This window comes from Aythya fuligula, chromosome Z (assembly GCF_009819795.1).
Source record: "Aythya fuligula isolate bAytFul2 chromosome Z, bAytFul2.pri, whole genome shotgun sequence".
Lineage (NCBI taxonomy): Eukaryota > Metazoa > Chordata > Aves > Anseriformes > Anatidae > Aythya > Aythya fuligula.
Genome location: NC_045593.1, coordinates 8,567,735 through 8,585,135, shown reverse-complemented (window position 1 = coordinate 8,585,135; position 17,401 = coordinate 8,567,735). Strand labels below are relative to the sequence as shown.

General features: G+C 42.2%; 1 protein-coding gene across 1 annotated transcript in view; it reads left to right on the top strand.

Annotated features, from left to right (window-relative positions):
• Positions 1-47: 47 nt before the first annotated feature.
• Positions 48-17,401, top strand: part of KIAA1328 (KIAA1328 ortholog) — a 171,013-nt gene continuing 153,659 nt past the window's right edge. Inside the window, exons 1-4 of the mRNA XM_032206577.1 lie at positions 48-104; positions 3,411-3,446; positions 5,192-5,331; positions 10,218-10,312. Of these exons, the coding sequence (XP_032062468.1) occupies positions 53-104; positions 3,411-3,446; positions 5,192-5,331; positions 10,218-10,312 (323 nt within the window). The 5' untranslated portion in view covers positions 48-52. The remainder of the gene's footprint in view (positions 105-3,410; positions 3,447-5,191; positions 5,332-10,217; positions 10,313-17,401) is intronic.

Genomic DNA, 17,401 nt, shown 5'->3' with positions numbered 1-17,401 from the left:
CGAGCGCCGGGGGGGCGGCGGGGGGCAGGCTGGGAGTGGCGGTTGTTTCAAGATGGCGGAGGTGGCCGCCGGGCCGGGCGGGGACGTGTACTGGAGCCGGGACGGTATCCTTCCGCCGGCAGCGGGATCCCTCCGCGGGGCGGGGGGCGCGGGGCCGGGGGGGCCGCCATGAGGGGAAGGGGGGGAGGGGGGGGGGCGCTGTGAGCCGGGGGCTCTGCGCGCTGCGAGCTGCGTGTGGGGACCCCAAAGCTCGGTGTAAGGGCGTTAAAGGGGGCTGTGGCGAGCTGCGGGCGGTCTGTGCCGCCCCGTGCCCGGTGACAGGGCGAGGGGGAGTGGGTAAAGTTGCGCCAGGGCTGTGTGAGGGTGGATGTTGGGGAAAACTTCGTTACCGAGGGGCTGTGAGGCGCTGGGACGGGCTGCCCAGGGAGGCGGTGGAGTGCCCGTCCCTGGGGGGCTGTAAAAGGCGCTGAGATGTTGGGGCTCGGGGGTGTGGAGCTGGGTTTGGGTCCCTCAGCCAGGGCTGGCTGCAGGGGCAGGGCTGCCGAGGTTGTGGCAGATCGCACCCCGAAACAGCGCCCAGGCGGGACGGGCTGACCTGCCCTGGGCTGCGCAGGGGCACCCTGCCATAAATCCTGGTACGCTTCACACTCACACTTCTTAAACAAAAACAAAACAAAACAAAACAAACACACATCAGCTTTCTCTGCCCTGGGACAGGGTGAAGGCTGGTGGCCACGCACCAGGGTTGTTGCTGCAGCAGCGTTACCCCAAGGCGGTTGCTGTGACCCCGTGTTTTTAGTCCTGTCAGCGAGCCCCCAGGGCTGCCTCCGTCCCCAAATGCGGCCTCTTGACCCAGGCGGCGGAGCAGTGCCCCCACGCACCGAGATGCTGCGAGGGACGAGGATCTTGCTGGCAACCGTCTCTGCTTCGCGTGCTTCTGCGAGGAGGTAGCGCTGCCTCCAATCCTGGCAAAGTTTGAATGCCCCGAAACACATCCCAAGAACAAAAGATAGTGGATGCTTTCAAAGGAGAGAGAGGGTTGAGTTTGAAATGAACTGATGATACTGGTCTAGTAGCTTAGAAAAACTGAGCTCCTCTATAATTGCTAAATACTTACAGCATAGCAAGGCAGACTGCAGCCTGCTGTGCTGTTGTGTGTCTGGCTTGCGGTGGGGGGACCGTGAGCACCATGAGATGATCATTTTCTGCGATGCCCGTGGTGACTGCTGTTGCCTTGAGCATTACCAGGGGTGTTAGTAGGTTTATAACGTGTACAGTCAGCCCGTGAGGAGTCTTGAGAGGCGCGTGGCAGTGAGTTAACGTTAAATGGCTGGTGCTGGTGCTGTCCCCAGTCTGACTGCGAGACGGGGATGTTGGACCTGTTTGTGAATCAGCTCCTGAGTCACTGCAGCCTTCAGCCCAGATGATTAAGGAGGACTGATCTCACTCTGGTTTGTCCTGATACACGAGGCAGCAAACCTTCACGGGAGGGTGGTCCTGATAGCATAGGGGAGAAACAGCATCAGCTTTGTGTAGTCCCACTACCAGGCATCTACCCTCAGCAGGGCCAACGAAGGAGGCAAGCTTCAAAAGCCAAATGTTGTTTAGGCAAATCTGTTTTATTTCCTACAGCCATGTGTTGACACAGATTAACCATACGCCAGCTGAGAAAGCAATTGCCTGTGCTGAGGTTCGTTGTTTCTGGTAGCAGTAAGAGTGGAAGGTCTTTTCGGTATCCCGCAGGCTGCTGTCATAGCTTTGCTGACACAGCTGTTTGGGCTGGGCTGTCATCCAGACTGGGGCTTGATCGACCTTGGTGCTTTTTGGGAAGAGGGGGCACGATGCTTTACTTCTAGAATTGATTCAGTTTCTTCACCTGGTTCATGGCATGACCCCAGACTGTGTTGTGACAGCTAGAGACAGCAGGCAGCAGCTTACAGGTGAGGACAAAAGTGCTGTCAGTGTTTGTAGAGAGATGAATGACAGCAGTACCAGGGGAAGCTCTTCTCCAACTGGTCTAAGACTGTTGAGTGGTAATTGTTTGTAAGTGCTAATGTGGATCAGAAAGATTACAAGTGATTCTTGCTTGTGATTACAAGCCCTTCCAGTGTGCCAAGTATCACTTGTGCGAGGATAGTGAGGATTGATGGAACTGAAGTTGCTGTCCAGAGATAAAAGCTTCTGGACTGTTGCTAATTTTTCTCTGCAGTGAGGTAACTTACTAAACTAGGTTTCTGAGATGGCACTACCAAAATCAAATTTTAGTTAAAGCGGGAGTTTCGAGAGAGAGTTGGTACAGGTTAGCTGAAAGATTTTCACAGTTTAACTCTACTGTGTGGAGACAACTGTGCAAAGCCTTATACACATTTATCTGTAAACAGTACAGAACTTAAGTAACTGAGCTAATAGGCCAAATTTTTAAGGCTGAGGAAAGTACCATTAATGAAATGTTAGTGGAGGAGGCTGTGCTTTTGCTTTTCACTTTGTCATAAAGTTGGTAACTTATGTGGGAATAAAAAAATCTGTACTTTCAGCTAACTGAAGGTGTCACTTTAAGGAAGGTGCTGTAGTCTACACCCTTCCCTGAATTGTGTGAATTGTGCTGAGTCCTATTCTTGGGGACTTCTGGGAGGCAAGGTTGGAAGTTCAGGGACTTCTAACATAACAGAAGTAACGTTGTGCCTGGTCCTTTGTCATTTTTTGAGTGTTTTCTGCAGTCACGTAATTCAGTAGTTAAAGTGCTAGATTGTTTCAAAGTTCTTGAGATAACTTACCAACAAAAATGGTTTCAGACCAACTTTTGATCTTGCTGAAGAAGACAAGTCCTCAGGCTTTCAGCTGGCACTTGTCATGTGATGGTCAGAAGGCAATGACCAACTTCCTTTGAAAGCTTCAGTCTTCATCCTCATTTACATTTCCTAGACTGTGCCATACAAAACGTAGTATTTCATCATAGCGTGATTATGTGCTGTTCTGGAAGTTTGTATTCCCTACATATCAGGGGGTTCCTTACATAAAGATAACCCACTCTTGATTTAAATAAATATTATTACTTCGTTATCTTAGTAATTGCCCTTACAACTGGGACTGGTCCCTGGGTTCTTTTGTGACGGTGACCTGTCAGATAATCTTAACTGGCTAAAAGTCAACGCACTTTTTACAAAAAGTAACACTTTTTGTTGTAGCAATCTGTGTTTTTTTTTTTTTTTTTTTTTTTTTTGCTTCCTAGTCAAGTCTTTCCTGCTTCCAGTTCTGCCAAAGTGTTGCCAATCTGTTTTGTTATCAACAGCCTGTTAAGATTAAGGGCAAAATACTTATTTTTATAGTTGTGTTTAAAGGGCCAAGCTCTTTGTTTTGTGTTTGTTCCCTTTATCTTTTGTGTTTATTTCCTTTAACAAAGCTACCTGCAGTTTCTGATGAAGAACAGCCAATGGTGTATGTTTCAGGTATGAACTTCTAATAGCCATAAACAAAGCTGTTTTTTCATGTGATTGCTAAACTGTGCAGTGTTTTTTCAGCTATGTGATTTGTGTACGTAAGTGTTTAAGGTACAGAGTCATCACAAGTACTTTAACTTGTAATGGGACATACAGGATTATAGCACGGGATTTATGCCCTGCTGCTTAGATAATAATGTGGTATCGTATGAACAGTTTCAGGGGAGTTGTTTCTATTGCAGGTACAGCATAGTTTTATTCAGCCTGTAAGGTAAGCTGAATTTTTAGTGTGGTTTCCAGGGAATGTTGAAGCATTTGAGATTCTGAGGTCGTTTGTAAGTTCTGAAGAGAACGGTTAAAATAAAGATTCACTGTGTACAGAAAAAAATGAAATTGTTTTGTAATCAGTTCTCTTAATCTTGATTTACTGAGCGCATACTTGTGTACATCCCTGGGGACATAATGAGTGTTAGCCTCCCTTCTTCAGAATTTTCTAATTGTTGTCAAACATAAGGACAACTTTTACAGTGACACCATGTCCTGAAAATATGGCTGCAGATGATTAACTCAAGTAAAATTGTGTATATGTACAGCATGCGTTCAGCCGTTAAGCAGTTATAAACTTTTAGGAACCCTTATTCTCCACCTTTGGAGTAGCATGGTTACCCTTACAAAACAAAACAAAACAAAAACACCCTACAGGGCAAGCAGCTCTATTAAAAAATCTTTGTGTGTGTTTAGTTGCTGGTATAATTCAAGCCGAGCGATATTAGGTTATTAATCATTGTGTCCTAGAAAAAAAGCAGGGATCCAAAATGCTGGAAATGATTCACTCTGTGTAACATTTTTCCACTTCTCTTCCACTCCTGTGTTTATGAGGAGAATGTCAGGAACATTTTCCCTTGTGTCCGAGCGCAGAGATTTTAAAGTCTGTAATTTAGTTCTTTCACTTGAATTGCTGACACACTTCTAAAGTTCATTCCCCAGAGGAGTATAGTCTGTGGTATAAATACAGTGTTTGATTTTTTTTGGTCAAAATTTCTGCACCTCTGAACGGTCAAGACTTGATCTTTCATGCAGTACCAAGAAGCTGCTGGTTTTCATCTGACCTTGGGAGGTTTTAGTGTGAGTGTTAGTGTTGACACTTTATACTTGCACCGCGAGGATTTGCACTGCTCTCATGTTTTTACCTGCGGTAGGGGTGAACTAATTCCAATTACGGCAGGAAGCTTTTTACAGGAGGTCTGTGGAGCGTGCACTGCGGTGTAACCTTACTCATATGTGTGGTCCTGACAGGAATGGTTAGTCTGAGCAATCAGCAGCTTGGCGTTATAACAGGAAAAAAAATGGCTTATTGTGTGAGTCGTACTTCTAACAATGTTACTTCTGTTTGGTTCCTATTTGTATTTGAGTGTCAAAACAGCAGCTCAGTTTTATGCTTTTCACCTTAAACGCTGCTTTTTGCATTGAACCTCAGTCAGAAAACAACATGCAGGTTTTAAAGTTTACTTCCATATTAATGTGTCTGGATGTTCAGTCTCATGCACCTCTTTTCTCCTGCTCATATTTCCATTTTAACAAAATTTAGTATGGGGAGAGAGTCTGGGGGGAACTGCAGACACCTGAAGTTCTCTTTCTTTTCAAAAAGAGCTGCTAAGCCAAGAATGAATTTGCAGAAGGCCTGTTGCAGGAGGCACAAAAAGGTTCCCGTTGGACTTCATAATCTGTGTGTTTTACTTGTCTTTCATCTACAGGAGCGTCTACAAAAGGAAATTTAAGAACAAGGTATTTGCCAAAGAGTCAAAAAAGTGAAACTAAGCCAAAGGTGCCTGTAGCTGTTGCTTCTGTTTCCATGGATCCTGTTAGAAGCACAGGAGATCTGACAGGGCAGCAGGTCAGTAAAGGCATTTTTTTCTTGCTTTGAAGAGTGCACATAGTGGAAAAATGTTGGTAAAATCTGAAAATCTTTAGATAGAAAACTTCTAACACTATTGCTCCTGCAAATTCTTAACTTTTTTGTCCATTTACGTGGCGACTTGCTGGCAGAAATTAATTTTCCCCTGAGATAGCTTGCTAACTTAAGGAGAACAAAAGCTCAATGTGCTAATTTACATAAGTGGTTTGCAACCAGGGCCATGTGAAATGTCTTATATACCTCTGTGTGTGTGTGTGTGTGTGTAGAGAGAGAAAGAGGCTTAGAATAGCTCCTAATCGGTGCGTTAGTTGCCAAACACACAAGCAGTGTTTCAGTCTATTCCATTTCTTTGGTCTAGTCTTATCATTTAGAACATGCGAAATTCTTTTTGGAGGCCTTTTTGACGTGTCTGCTGATGTAACAAGGTAAAATCACTTTCCAATTTTGATAGTGAAAGTTAAAATGCATCTGAGTAATGGGAGTAGCTTTGCCAGTTGATACTATCTTTGGCTGTGCTTCAGTGTGTTATCTGGCCTATTCCTGTGGCACTAAGTGACCCTTTTAGAGTTTATTGTGTTAGAAGTTTCAGAGCCGTGGGGTTTCCCTTGGAAGGCTATTTAGTGTTCTGACAGGTGTTGTGATGTTCCAAAATCTGTTGAGAGATGGCATTTTTCTGACACGATTTGGGTAGTATATTGACTGTGAGAGCCATTCAAATACTGTTGACTCTTGCCTAGCAGTCATCTGGAGCACCTCAGTAAGCTGTTAGGATTTGTTATATTTGTACTTGCTGGCAGTGTCTAAAACTTTTCATAGAATCCCCAACTGGTTTGGGTTGGAAGGGACCTTACAGACCACCTAATTCCACCCCCCTGCCATGGGCAGGGACACCTCCCCCCAGCCCAGGCTGCCCAAAGCCCCATCCAGCCTGGCCTTGAGCACTGCCAGGGATGGGGCAGCCACAGCTCCTCTGGGCAGCCTGGGCCAAGGCCTCACTGCCCGCTGAGTAAAGAATTCCTTCCTAACATCTAATCTAAATCTCCCCTCTCTTAGTTTAAAGCCATTCCCCCTTGTTTTATCACCCCACCCCCTGACACAGAGTCTGCCCCAGCTGTCCTGCAGCCCCCTTTAGGCCCTGTCAGGCCGCAGTGAGGTCTCCTGGAGCCTTCCCTCCTCCAGGCCGAGCGCCCCCAGCTCCCTCAGCCTGTCCCCACAGCAGAGCTGCTCCAGCCCTCTGAGCATCCTCGGGGCCTCTGGATCTGCTCCAACAGCTCCATGTCCTTCTTGTGCTGGGGGCCCCAGAGCTGGGTGCAGGGCTCCAGGTGGGGTCTCACAAGAGCAGAGCAGAGGGGGACAATCCCCTCCCTGCCCTGCTGCCCATGCTTTGTGGGTGCAGCCCAGGACACGGCTGGCTTGCTGGGCTGCAGACAGACATTGCTGGTTCACGTCCAGCTTCTTATCCCCGAGTTCTTCTCCTCAAGGCTGCTCTCAATCCATTTTCTTCCCAGCCTGTATTCATGCTTGGGATTGCCCTGACCCAGGTGTAGGACCTTGCACTTGGCCTTGTTGAATTTCATGAGGGTTTTCACAGGCCAACCTCTCAGCCTGCCCAGGTCCCTCTGGATGGCATCCCTTCCCTCCAGCACGCTGTCATGCCTGTATCTGGTTCACTGCTGTATTAAAATGCATTAAATCTCGTTCTGTGTCTGGGTTAAGATGTCCTCTCTGTCTTCTGTATGCTGTGTGCCTCACACATATGTTCAAAACTCTATTGTGAAGATAGATCATGCTGTTCTCACTACTTTGACAGAGCCAGTGCTCTTTGAATCCATAAGCAGCTTTGTTCTCCACAGCATGAGACACTGATAACTAGTACTCATTTTTGAACCCCTCTTGGACTCCTCCCAGTCTATATCTCTTTTTATCAGTGCTTGCCTTTAGGAGGCTGGTACGTACCTCCACTTTGCAAACAATGTTGTACTTAAGTGACATGCAAAGAAATTTCACAGAAAGCCATCATTATGCAGAATTTTTATGTAGATGGGTCTCTTCATAAGCGTCTGCAACCCCCCTGCCTCATAGATGCCTTCATGTCTCACTTCAAAATCTGTTGTGTTCTGTGTTGTTAGCATTACTTGTTTATTTCCCTTTTCCATGTGAGAGTTGTAGGGGTAGATTTTTTTGTTGTTGTTCTTATATAATTCCTAATACACTACAACGTGATTTGAGACTCAGATGTGCTTTAACAACGTTGACAATAAGATGGGCTTAAAGCTTTTACTGTTTTCTGTGTTTTTTGTTTTTTTTTTTTTTAAACTTTCTGTGTTTCTCTTGTCATGTCAAATCCTCATGGAAACTCTGTTCTTTCAAGATAAGCTCTGAATTGCTTGAAGCAAACAGAACCAAAACATTTTGCTTGTTACAGATGAGGAAGGTTTCATACCGTTTTTCACAAGGAGTCTTCATGACTAATTTTCCTCAAGGTGTGGCTAGGGATCTGCATGTCTGGGGAGAACTGATCGCTTTATTTTGATGTACTTTGTGCTGCTGTACTGGTAGGTAGCTCACCATTATTATTTACCGGAATCATCTGTTGAAAAGAATGGATTGAGTTTCTCCCTAGCATGAATCCTAGCAGAACTAGTTTCCTTTCTCTTCATTCAGATGGACTTGAGGACAACATAGTGGGTTGAGAGTTTGGGATAAGTCGTCAAAAAGGTCTTGTTAGCTCTGCAACTTTCCTGATAATTTCAATAGATCAATGGTTTACTGGTTATGATTAAAATTTCCTATCTTCCTGCTTCCTCTTTGAGAGATCTCATCTACTTCTTTCAGGCATGTTGTCATCTTCTAACATGTGGATTGTAAGGGAAGAAAATCTTCCATTTAGGTAGTGTGTTTTCCCTTGAAAATACTGGGTTATGAAACATAGGTTGTATAGAAAAGCATGTATAGAAAGGACAGAAATCTGGAAAAAGGTGACTGTTGTCTTGGACCCTGTCTTATTTGTCTTCTCCTTTTTATGGTAGAGCTGTTGCTGTGTCTAATTCCACAGTTTCATTTTGACAAGCGTTAAGGCAGATACAAGCTTGCCTTGAAGAATTTTTTCTGTGCCATTTATCCATACTTGTGGATAATACAAAAAAGCACTTAACTTTTCAGTTTTTACTGTTCATCCCATAAGTCTGTGTCTGACAGTATGTGCATGGGTTTGGGGTAGAGCTTGAGGTACCTTCTGTTAACATCTCCTTTACTAATGTAATAAAGCTTCTGACTTATTTTTTTGATTGAAAAATGTCTTTTTCTTTTGAAGAGGTTCCATCAGCTAGCTGCTAAAAAAGAGTAAAAATAATTTTCAGGCATTTTAGCATAGGAAATGGAAATCTTTCAACCATATGTTTAGTTGAAGTTAAATTCAGTTAAGTTAAAGACTTTCTCTATTTGTGTGACTGTAAATAGCATATGTTTGGGAAGGAAACTGTGAAATCAAATGCCCCCTTGAAAACCACTGAAATCTGATTTGCCTTGTGAAATTGTGTTGTTTTTTTTTTTTTCTTTTTTTCAAGGAAAACATATTGAAGTTAAAATAAGAGCGTACTGCAGGGTCAGGTGGATGTAACCTGACTCTAAAATCATCACTTCTTTTGAAAACTTCACAGTCCTTTAATTGTTTCAAACCATTGTTCAAGAAGCAATTAGCTAAGAGTGGAAAGGCGCACTTCCTCTCTGCTGTGTGTAGATCAGCTGCTATTACTGCTAATGAGGGCAGATAAGCCCAGTGTTTGCTTTCTATGTTCAGAGGTTGTTCAGTGCTGTATTGTGCTAGCTCGGCCAAGCTGCACAGCATTTGGTAGCCTTCTTGTATCTCTTGTTGAGGACTGTATGTGCTTGCAAAGGTTTATAATGTTTGTAGGCTTGTTAAAGTCTAAATTGAAATAAAAGTCAGATTAAGTGGAAATATTTAAACTTGTCAAAATCTTGGGCAGATTAGCATAGCTGTTATTACTGCAGTCATTTTGGGATTATTATTTTGTGTTTATTGCTAGCAATAAAGAACTGAGTCACTGATGGTAAATAAAAGCAATTTTGAACTAGGAATTGTTTCCCACTTGGAAACACCCAAAATAGGTAATAATAACAATAACCAGGCACTACAAAGAACTGTTGCAAATGCGAACAGCAATATGCCCTCTGGTGGACATTGGTAACAAATACTGCAGTTTTCAGTGTAATAAAGGAATGCATTAATAGAAGACCTGGAATATATTAAAGGTTCCTTTTTAGAATGGGTGGTAAATTGTGAAGGTAGCATATTAGTGATTAAAAACAAATGATAATGATGTGCAAAGGACTCTGTACTTTTCAGTGTATTAAAAATTTGTTTGAGCTGAGGATTTACCTTCTACTAGCCGTATACTATATACCTTTTTTTTTTGCTGTTTGTACGCTTTAGTCATAATGCTAAGGGCATTTTTTCTTACTCTGTATTTTAGGATCCCAATACAATAAAGTTTGAACCTGGTATTGTATGTCACTGCACTAGGTTTCCAAGTCATAAGTCTATTGCACTTTAACTTTAGTATGAATTAATGTGTGGTGTAGGTTTTGAAACTTCATTCAACGTGTTTATTATTGAAGCCAGTAGCTTGTATTTTACAAGTTACAAGTCTCTTAGAATTCTCCACAATTTTGGTAATTGGTTTCACTGAACTGTACTTACAGTTAAAAAATATGCACTTTATTTCCAGTTGGAATTTGTCTACCTTCAGTTTCTAATTATTAGGTCTTGAAATGCTTTTAATGTCTTATGAAATACTTGCTCTTCTTTAAAGATTACTTTCTAAAATGTGGCTTTCAATTTTCAGGTCACTAATGAAGGAGGAATGAAGAGTGCTTCTTTAAAGGATTTATGTCCTGAGGACAAGAGACGCATTGCAAACTTAATTAAAGAACTTGCCAGGTGAGAATAAGCATCACCTGAAAATGCATTATGTTTAAGGAGAGTCATTCCTATAATTAACATCAAGCAATGTAGAACTGCATTATGGAACTGAATATTTGCATAAGGTAATTTTTTTTTGCTGGAAAAGGTATGAAGAGTGAGGCAGCCTGATCAGTTTTTTCTTGCTTCTTGATCCTAAATCCCCTGAACATAATGAAAACAAGAGCCAAAGTTTTGTGACCTGCAGCAGTTCATCCATATAAGTATAGTCACAGGGCTAGATTTTGTTTGCTGCTTGTATCACATGCTTTTAAATAAATACATGTTGTCTTTTGGAAATAAGGAACTTTGTTGCTATGAGTCGTTGTAGTGTCATTTGTTAGGAGTAAGGTTTTACATGGAACTCTGTGTTAAAAGCAGATCGCTGGTCTTGTGGCTGAAACATGCTAATCTGCATTTACCTGTGTCTTCCTCTTAGAGCAACAGACTCCACTGCAATTTTAATTTACTTAGCCAAATTTAAGAAATTAAAGTAAAATAAAATCATGTTCCCCCTATTCTTCGAAGAGAGACTGAAACTATGAAAACTTCTCAACTTTAGCAAAAGGTTTTTCTGAGTTTCATTCCAGTGGTAGTTTCATTCATGAAGACAAATGATGTTAAAAATAAAGTTGGATTTGAGAGAGGAGATTTTTCTTCCCCCTCCACTCTGTGTCCCTTACCCTTCAGAGTTTCTGGAAATATGCTTCTTACACAATGCCTCTAAAACTGAGGAACACGTGGCAGGTTTTCTTACAACACTAGAAGAGAAAACCTTGTGAGATGATCTTAGGTCCTTTAGGCTAAAAGTTAGTGTCCACACTGAGAACTTAAAGGCTAAGTTTTTTTCTAGAACAAAATGCAAGTTCTTAAGTACTAATGAAGTACTTTTGTCACAGATTTTATATGCGCAGTAATTGGTGAGCATTACAGCCTTTATTCTTTTTCTTTTTATGTAGGAAAATATGGGCAGAGGGATTAAGTTACCTGTTCAAGGTCACGCAATAAGTCTCTGGTGCAGCTAGGAATATTTTCTCTCTGATTATCCCCATCCAGTGGACCGTTTTGCCTGATAATAATTTGTACCAATATAGGTTTTCTTGCTATACAGTATTTTAGTAATTTCTGAAGTTCGTCATGCTTGCAACCCTATTTTATCCTACCTTGTGTTAGAAAATGTCTAGTTAAGGGTGTCATAAAGAGTAGATTGCTGGGAAGCCTGGTTACAAATTGTCAGCTGTTAGAGCTATTCGGACACTGTTGCCACTGTTGATATATAGAGGTATATTCTAATATTTAAAAAAGTCTTTTATTACATTGTTCCTCATAATACACTGCTCCCTAGAGAATACTAGTACACTAACTCATTTGAGCATGGGATTCTTCTTAAATCTCAGATGCTGTGATTTTTCCCTGAGGACAGTTTGATATTTCTGCCTGACATTTCTTTGAAGAAAAATAGAAGGTGCAGCAACATTAATTTTGAAAAGTAAAATTAGTGGAACACTATTATTTTATACTTAGTTCTCTTTTATTTTTAAACCTAATCATATTTTTATTGGATGTAATTAGAAGTCCGTTGCAGAGTAATAGGGAAGTTGAACTTTAATTCCGCTCACCTCGTCACTTTTTTAAAACTCTTCATAATTCTCATCTCGAGTCGTGGTAATGATAGAGGGTTTTTACACGCAGTAGGACGTACTCTGTTATATCAGAGAAGACAAAGAACCAGCACAATGCTGAAAGTTTTCCAGGAAGACTGTCTTATAGTAAATAATTGGAATAATAAAGATCTCACTTGACCAGTGCTATAATTCACCATTCCTTGTTTTGCTACTATTTATGAACGAGAATGATGGTAGTTGGAACTAATTCCTGCATGCTTATTGCAGGATGGTGGGCAGAAATAGATTGGTACATAACTGCCTGCATGAGAGCAGGTGTATGGTGGCAAAATTCTGTCTGCATGGAAACCAGTGACAAAATATGATTAACTCCTGAGGCATTTCAACCAAGCTTTGCTTGAGCAGTTCAGAATTTCGGTCTCTTACTTGACTCTTGCAGCTGCTGAAGGGGAACTAATGTACTTTTCTTTCTCTTCATATTTTTTCTTCTCTTTGTCCAACTCTCATTCCCAATGCACTTTTGAACATTGGGAAGGTGTGTGCCCGTGTAACACCTAATATGCTGAAGTGTGGGGCTTTGTCTTGGTGTGAGTAAATTGTAATGCAGGCTTTATCTCTTCCTTTGAAAAATCCAGTTACTGTGCTCAACTCATGCTCTGCTGCTGGAGAGTCCAGTGGCTGACATCACATTAGCTGTTAGGGGCTTGACTGAATTTTGAGACAGGGTCCAGCAGAAGGACTCATCTGTATCCTCTCTAATCCTTCTTTCTAGTCTAAAAAAATCTAAGTTTTTGCTCTGTTGCCACCTATCAATCTAACCATTATTTTTCCTATGAACATACCCAATCTGTTTTCCTTCTTTCCATGAGTAGATAGTGACAGGACAAGGGGAAATGGCTTTAAACTAAGAGAGGGGAGATTTAGATTAGATGTTAGGAAGGAATTCTTTACTCAGCGGGCAGTGAGGCCCTGGCCCAGGCTGCCCAGAGGAGCTGTGGCTGCCCCATCCCTGGCAGTGCTCAAGGCCAGGCTGGATGGGGCTGGGGGCAGCCTGGGCTGGGGGGAGGTGTCCCTGCCCATGGCAGGGGGGTGGCACTGGGTGAGCTTTAAGGTCCTTTCCAACCCAAACCATTCTGTGGTCCATTCTATGATTAAGATGTAAAGAGAGGCAAACTGGGTCCAAACTTAAACGGCTGGAACATTGTAGTTTTTATTTTAATTGTGCCAGCAGATTCTGTTCACGTTGTTTTTGTAGGGGAAATTCTGAGCAGAATGAGTCATGCCCATGAATGCCAAAATGCTCTGTGACTAAATGGGAAATTCTTGAGTGTGACGAGCCATGATTTTCAAAAACAGCCAGCACGGCACTACCCTGTTTATAGGAAGGTGCTGCTGGCATGGTGGGGAAAGTGGCAGGCACAGTAACAGCAAATTTTAACTCTCCCTACAAGCAGAGGTCTTTTAAGAGGCAAATAAAAAGACTTTTCTCTCAGCTTTTGTTACTGCAGGCTACTCCTAAAGCAGTCATCAGGTTATGTAATGAAATGAGCAGTGACACAGTGAAGACACTCAAAGATTCCTGCCCTTGTACTCAGCGCTGATGTCAGGACACATTAGCCTCTTCCAAGAGGGAGCAGGGCAAGGCCCCTTGGGACCTAGCCCGTTGACTGTTGAGCATTACGGACTTGCTAAATGCCTTACTGAGAATGGTCACAAGGTGTCCTGGAGTGAAATGTTTTAAAAGTGGTAGGCAGATTTTAAGAGCTCTCAGCATTTGGCTGCGTGAAGAGGGTCGTAACTTTGCAGGGAAAGTATGTGCGCGTGCTTGCAAGCATTCGCCTCGTTCCTAGCTGATACACAGCTGTCGTGTTGTGACTTTCGGGCTCCTCCTTTGACATGTGCATCACAAATAACTCTGCATGCACAGTTAAAAGTGCAGCTCAGACATGCAAATTTATTTTGAATGAATAGACTAAGATGCATAGAATAGTTCACTGAAGATATTTTTGCTCATAGTGTTGAGAATTTGTATCTAACTCCTCTGTTTATCTTACTTGAGGTAAGAATACTTGGGGAAAGCTGGCTCCCTGTTGTCTTTGCAAACATATCTTTGAAAGCAATTTAGGTAGAAAGGTATCCTAATGCCCTTATTCACACAGGGGAGGGAGTGATTGCCCTTTTCAAATGAGATACAAAATGAATTTTTTTGCTATCAGATGAGTGTCTTTCTGGCAAAGGCCAGTGGTGTGCCCAGAATGACTTGTATCTGGCAGCTAGAAAAACAGCTTTTAGACAGCCCTTTGTACCTCCTGGAGAAAATGCTTCCTCCTTCCTCTGTCACAGGAATCCCAAACTCTTTCTAGGGATCTGTCAGTGACACTAGTCTTGTCTACTAGCATTGCATTATATGGACTTCTTGGTCTGATATGAAGAAGAAATTGAACAACTAAAATGGAAATTTTCCAACAAAAGGTGAAAATGGGAATCTAAATCTGTTAAGGATGTCAGCCCTCTTGGGCTGCCTGCTGTCATGGGTTTACCCATATTTATCTCGTATTTAACCAAATTGTTATCTGGCTTTAACTTCCACGTCAATATTTTTTTTTTAGTTTTGTTTTGTATGTGTTACTTTAAGAGACAATATTCTGCTGGAGTTCTCTTAATTAGTCAGGCAGTGAGACTGCAAATGAGATATCCCTAAGCTTGTATGGAAATTACTTCTTGTTGATAGGTAAAGCATGCCTAGAATTATTGCATCACCAATCACACTTACCTATTGTACTTAAAAAGTCATTTGCAGCTATAAATTCATGCTGTGAGATCTAGTTTTGTATTATTTTGCAAGCTGCATATCATAAAACTTATCCATTGTGCAGCAATTTCAATTATGGGATTGTTGGAGTTTTTTGGTTATTTTTTAATTTATACAGACTGCTTGTTACACTCAAGTAAAATGTATCAAATTTGTGAACAGTGCCCCTAGACAAAAACGCTGCCATTCTGTTTTCCCGCAGTGCTGTTCCTAAATGTCACCATTGCCCAGTTCTACTGAAGGCATGTTGTGATCAAGTCTGGCAATAAACTTCTTGGTTCATCTTTTTGGTGCACATCTTGCACTTGGAATACTGAATTGCATTGCCTTGGTCCCATGTGTGCTGGGCTTTGTGTGATGCCCTTACTTTGGTCCTTGCTCTGTTTTTTTGCTTGGAATGTAAAACTTGTGGTTTTCAGGAACAGTCACCAAAATACTTTAATCTTGGCCGGCTTGCTAGCGGACTAGAGTCAAGCAAGAGTTCCTGAAAGGCAAATGTTCCCAGCAAGTATGTGACTGATCAGTGAGATCTGAGTGAACAGATCCCAGTACAGTCTGTGCTTTTCATTTATTTTGTCTTCTCTGTCTTGCTCAGCCAAAGTTCTCATTGCATTTGGATTTCTCTTGGTAAAAGCTCATTTTTCCTCACACTTTTATAAAGTACAAAATACTCTTTTTCATTTGCTTTATCAGCACTTCTCCCCCTCCCCTTCTACCCACCTCATTGTAGGCTCTTTCCGTCAAGAAGAGTCACTTCTGAATTTTGTCCCTAGCATGGCATTGATGTTAGCATTATCATGGCTCTTCCTTGCGCATGCCAGTTTTCATTAAACAAATAAAACTTAGTGCTGATGACCCATGCATTGGCTTCAAAAATTCTACCTGGAGAACATCAATCCTGTTTCATCAGTGGAATGAGTCTGTGTCATCAGCAAACTTGTTGCTAAGTTTCTTCCACCAAGACAGGCAGAACTACCAGCAGCAGTGGATTTGGGAGCACACCATGATTGGAACTGGTGAATTAGGAATTAACTGGAACCCTAAGGCTGATGTCCTAGGAGGGGTTTCTGTCGATATATCTGCATCGTGATTTTTTTTTTTCTACAGAGGCTCCTGTAAAATAAAATTAAGATCTTTATTTAGGTGCATCTGGAATTACATAAGCTTCAAAGCGTTGAATTTAAAACAAATCTTGAACAAAGTTTGTATATCCCATGCCACAAGTTAGTTGAATGTAAATTGTATGCAAGGAAATATTGCAGGCGTTGAACATCAGGGATAGTTCTACTGATTTGTTGTCTTCCCTCTCAGCTGTCAGTCCTCTGTTTGCTGCTGCAGACAACGACAGTCAAGCTGAATACAAGTGTGTTGTCCAATGGAGCAGTTGTGCCCCTGTAGCTGGGGCACCTTTTTCCTTTTACTGCTGTTTTCTGACCACAAGCAGAAGAAAATCAGGTGAAAATCCTTCTTAGGAGTACTGTGAGCATTCTTATGTTGCGGTTTGGCAACAGTGAAGTCCTTCCTAGTTCTGCTAAAAATCATCTGTTCTTTACTGCCAGAAGGCAAGGAAATAAGGATATAAAAAAAAACCTTACTGAGCTATGTATAGGATGTGACATAAATCCAGCATAATCTGATGACATTCTTGTATTCCTTTTCTCCAACTTCCTTTTGCCACCTCCTGTGAGTAACTGTCTTCTATATCTTGCCTGCCCTTTATGGGCTGTCTCCTGCTTTGTGATACATAAACACATATTGCCACGTTTCTTCGAAGATCACTTACTGTTCTCAGTCATTTACTGCATAAGATATGTGGCACAGTATATTCATGTGTCTGGGAGTATGACAGCTTGCTGTGATCTGTGTTAAATACAAACACAGCGCGTTAATGTGATGCAAACTGATACAAGCAGCAAATCACAGAATCCAGATATGGGTAAAACGTGCTAGGTTTAGTCCAGTTCTCCTAGCACTTAGTTCGTTCTTTCTATATCTAATTCTTCTGTCCTGTTGTTTCACTTTAATACTCCTAGATGCAAGCATGGCCCAGTATTTGAGTTGTCCTGAACCGTCTGCTACTGCAGCATCACTCCTCTAGTTATTAAGCAAGTATCCCTCCTTATATAGTACCCTGGAGACAATACTTGTCCCCTCTTCTGATCTCTTTTTCACCAATTTTTGCTTCATTCCTGTCCTTCATCTATTTGCTGCCTTCATTCAGTTTTTCTAATTGAAGGCTTTTATTCTCTGTTGTCTACTACTCTTTAGAGCATTTTAGGCATTGTTGCATCTTTTGCTGATTATAGTGCCAAGTAGGTCATATGTGCTCTAGTCACTTTACCTGATTGCTCTAGATTCAGAGAAAACAAACTGGTTGGGTTTAGATGGAAAAGGATGGGTCTGCAGCATGTAGCATATGTACCATACCTGTAACTGCATCGAGGAGCAAGGATGTGTGGCTGATAGCTTTCAGAAGCTTGTTGCCTGCTCATCTGCAGGAGCACATGGGCTTTGGGAGCGGATCCACAGTTCGTACAGCTGTTTGAGGGGAGGGAAGGCAGCCTAGGAATGGCTTGATGAACACTGCTAGAGCATAGGGTTGTAAGATAAGGCCATGGGCATGTGAATAAT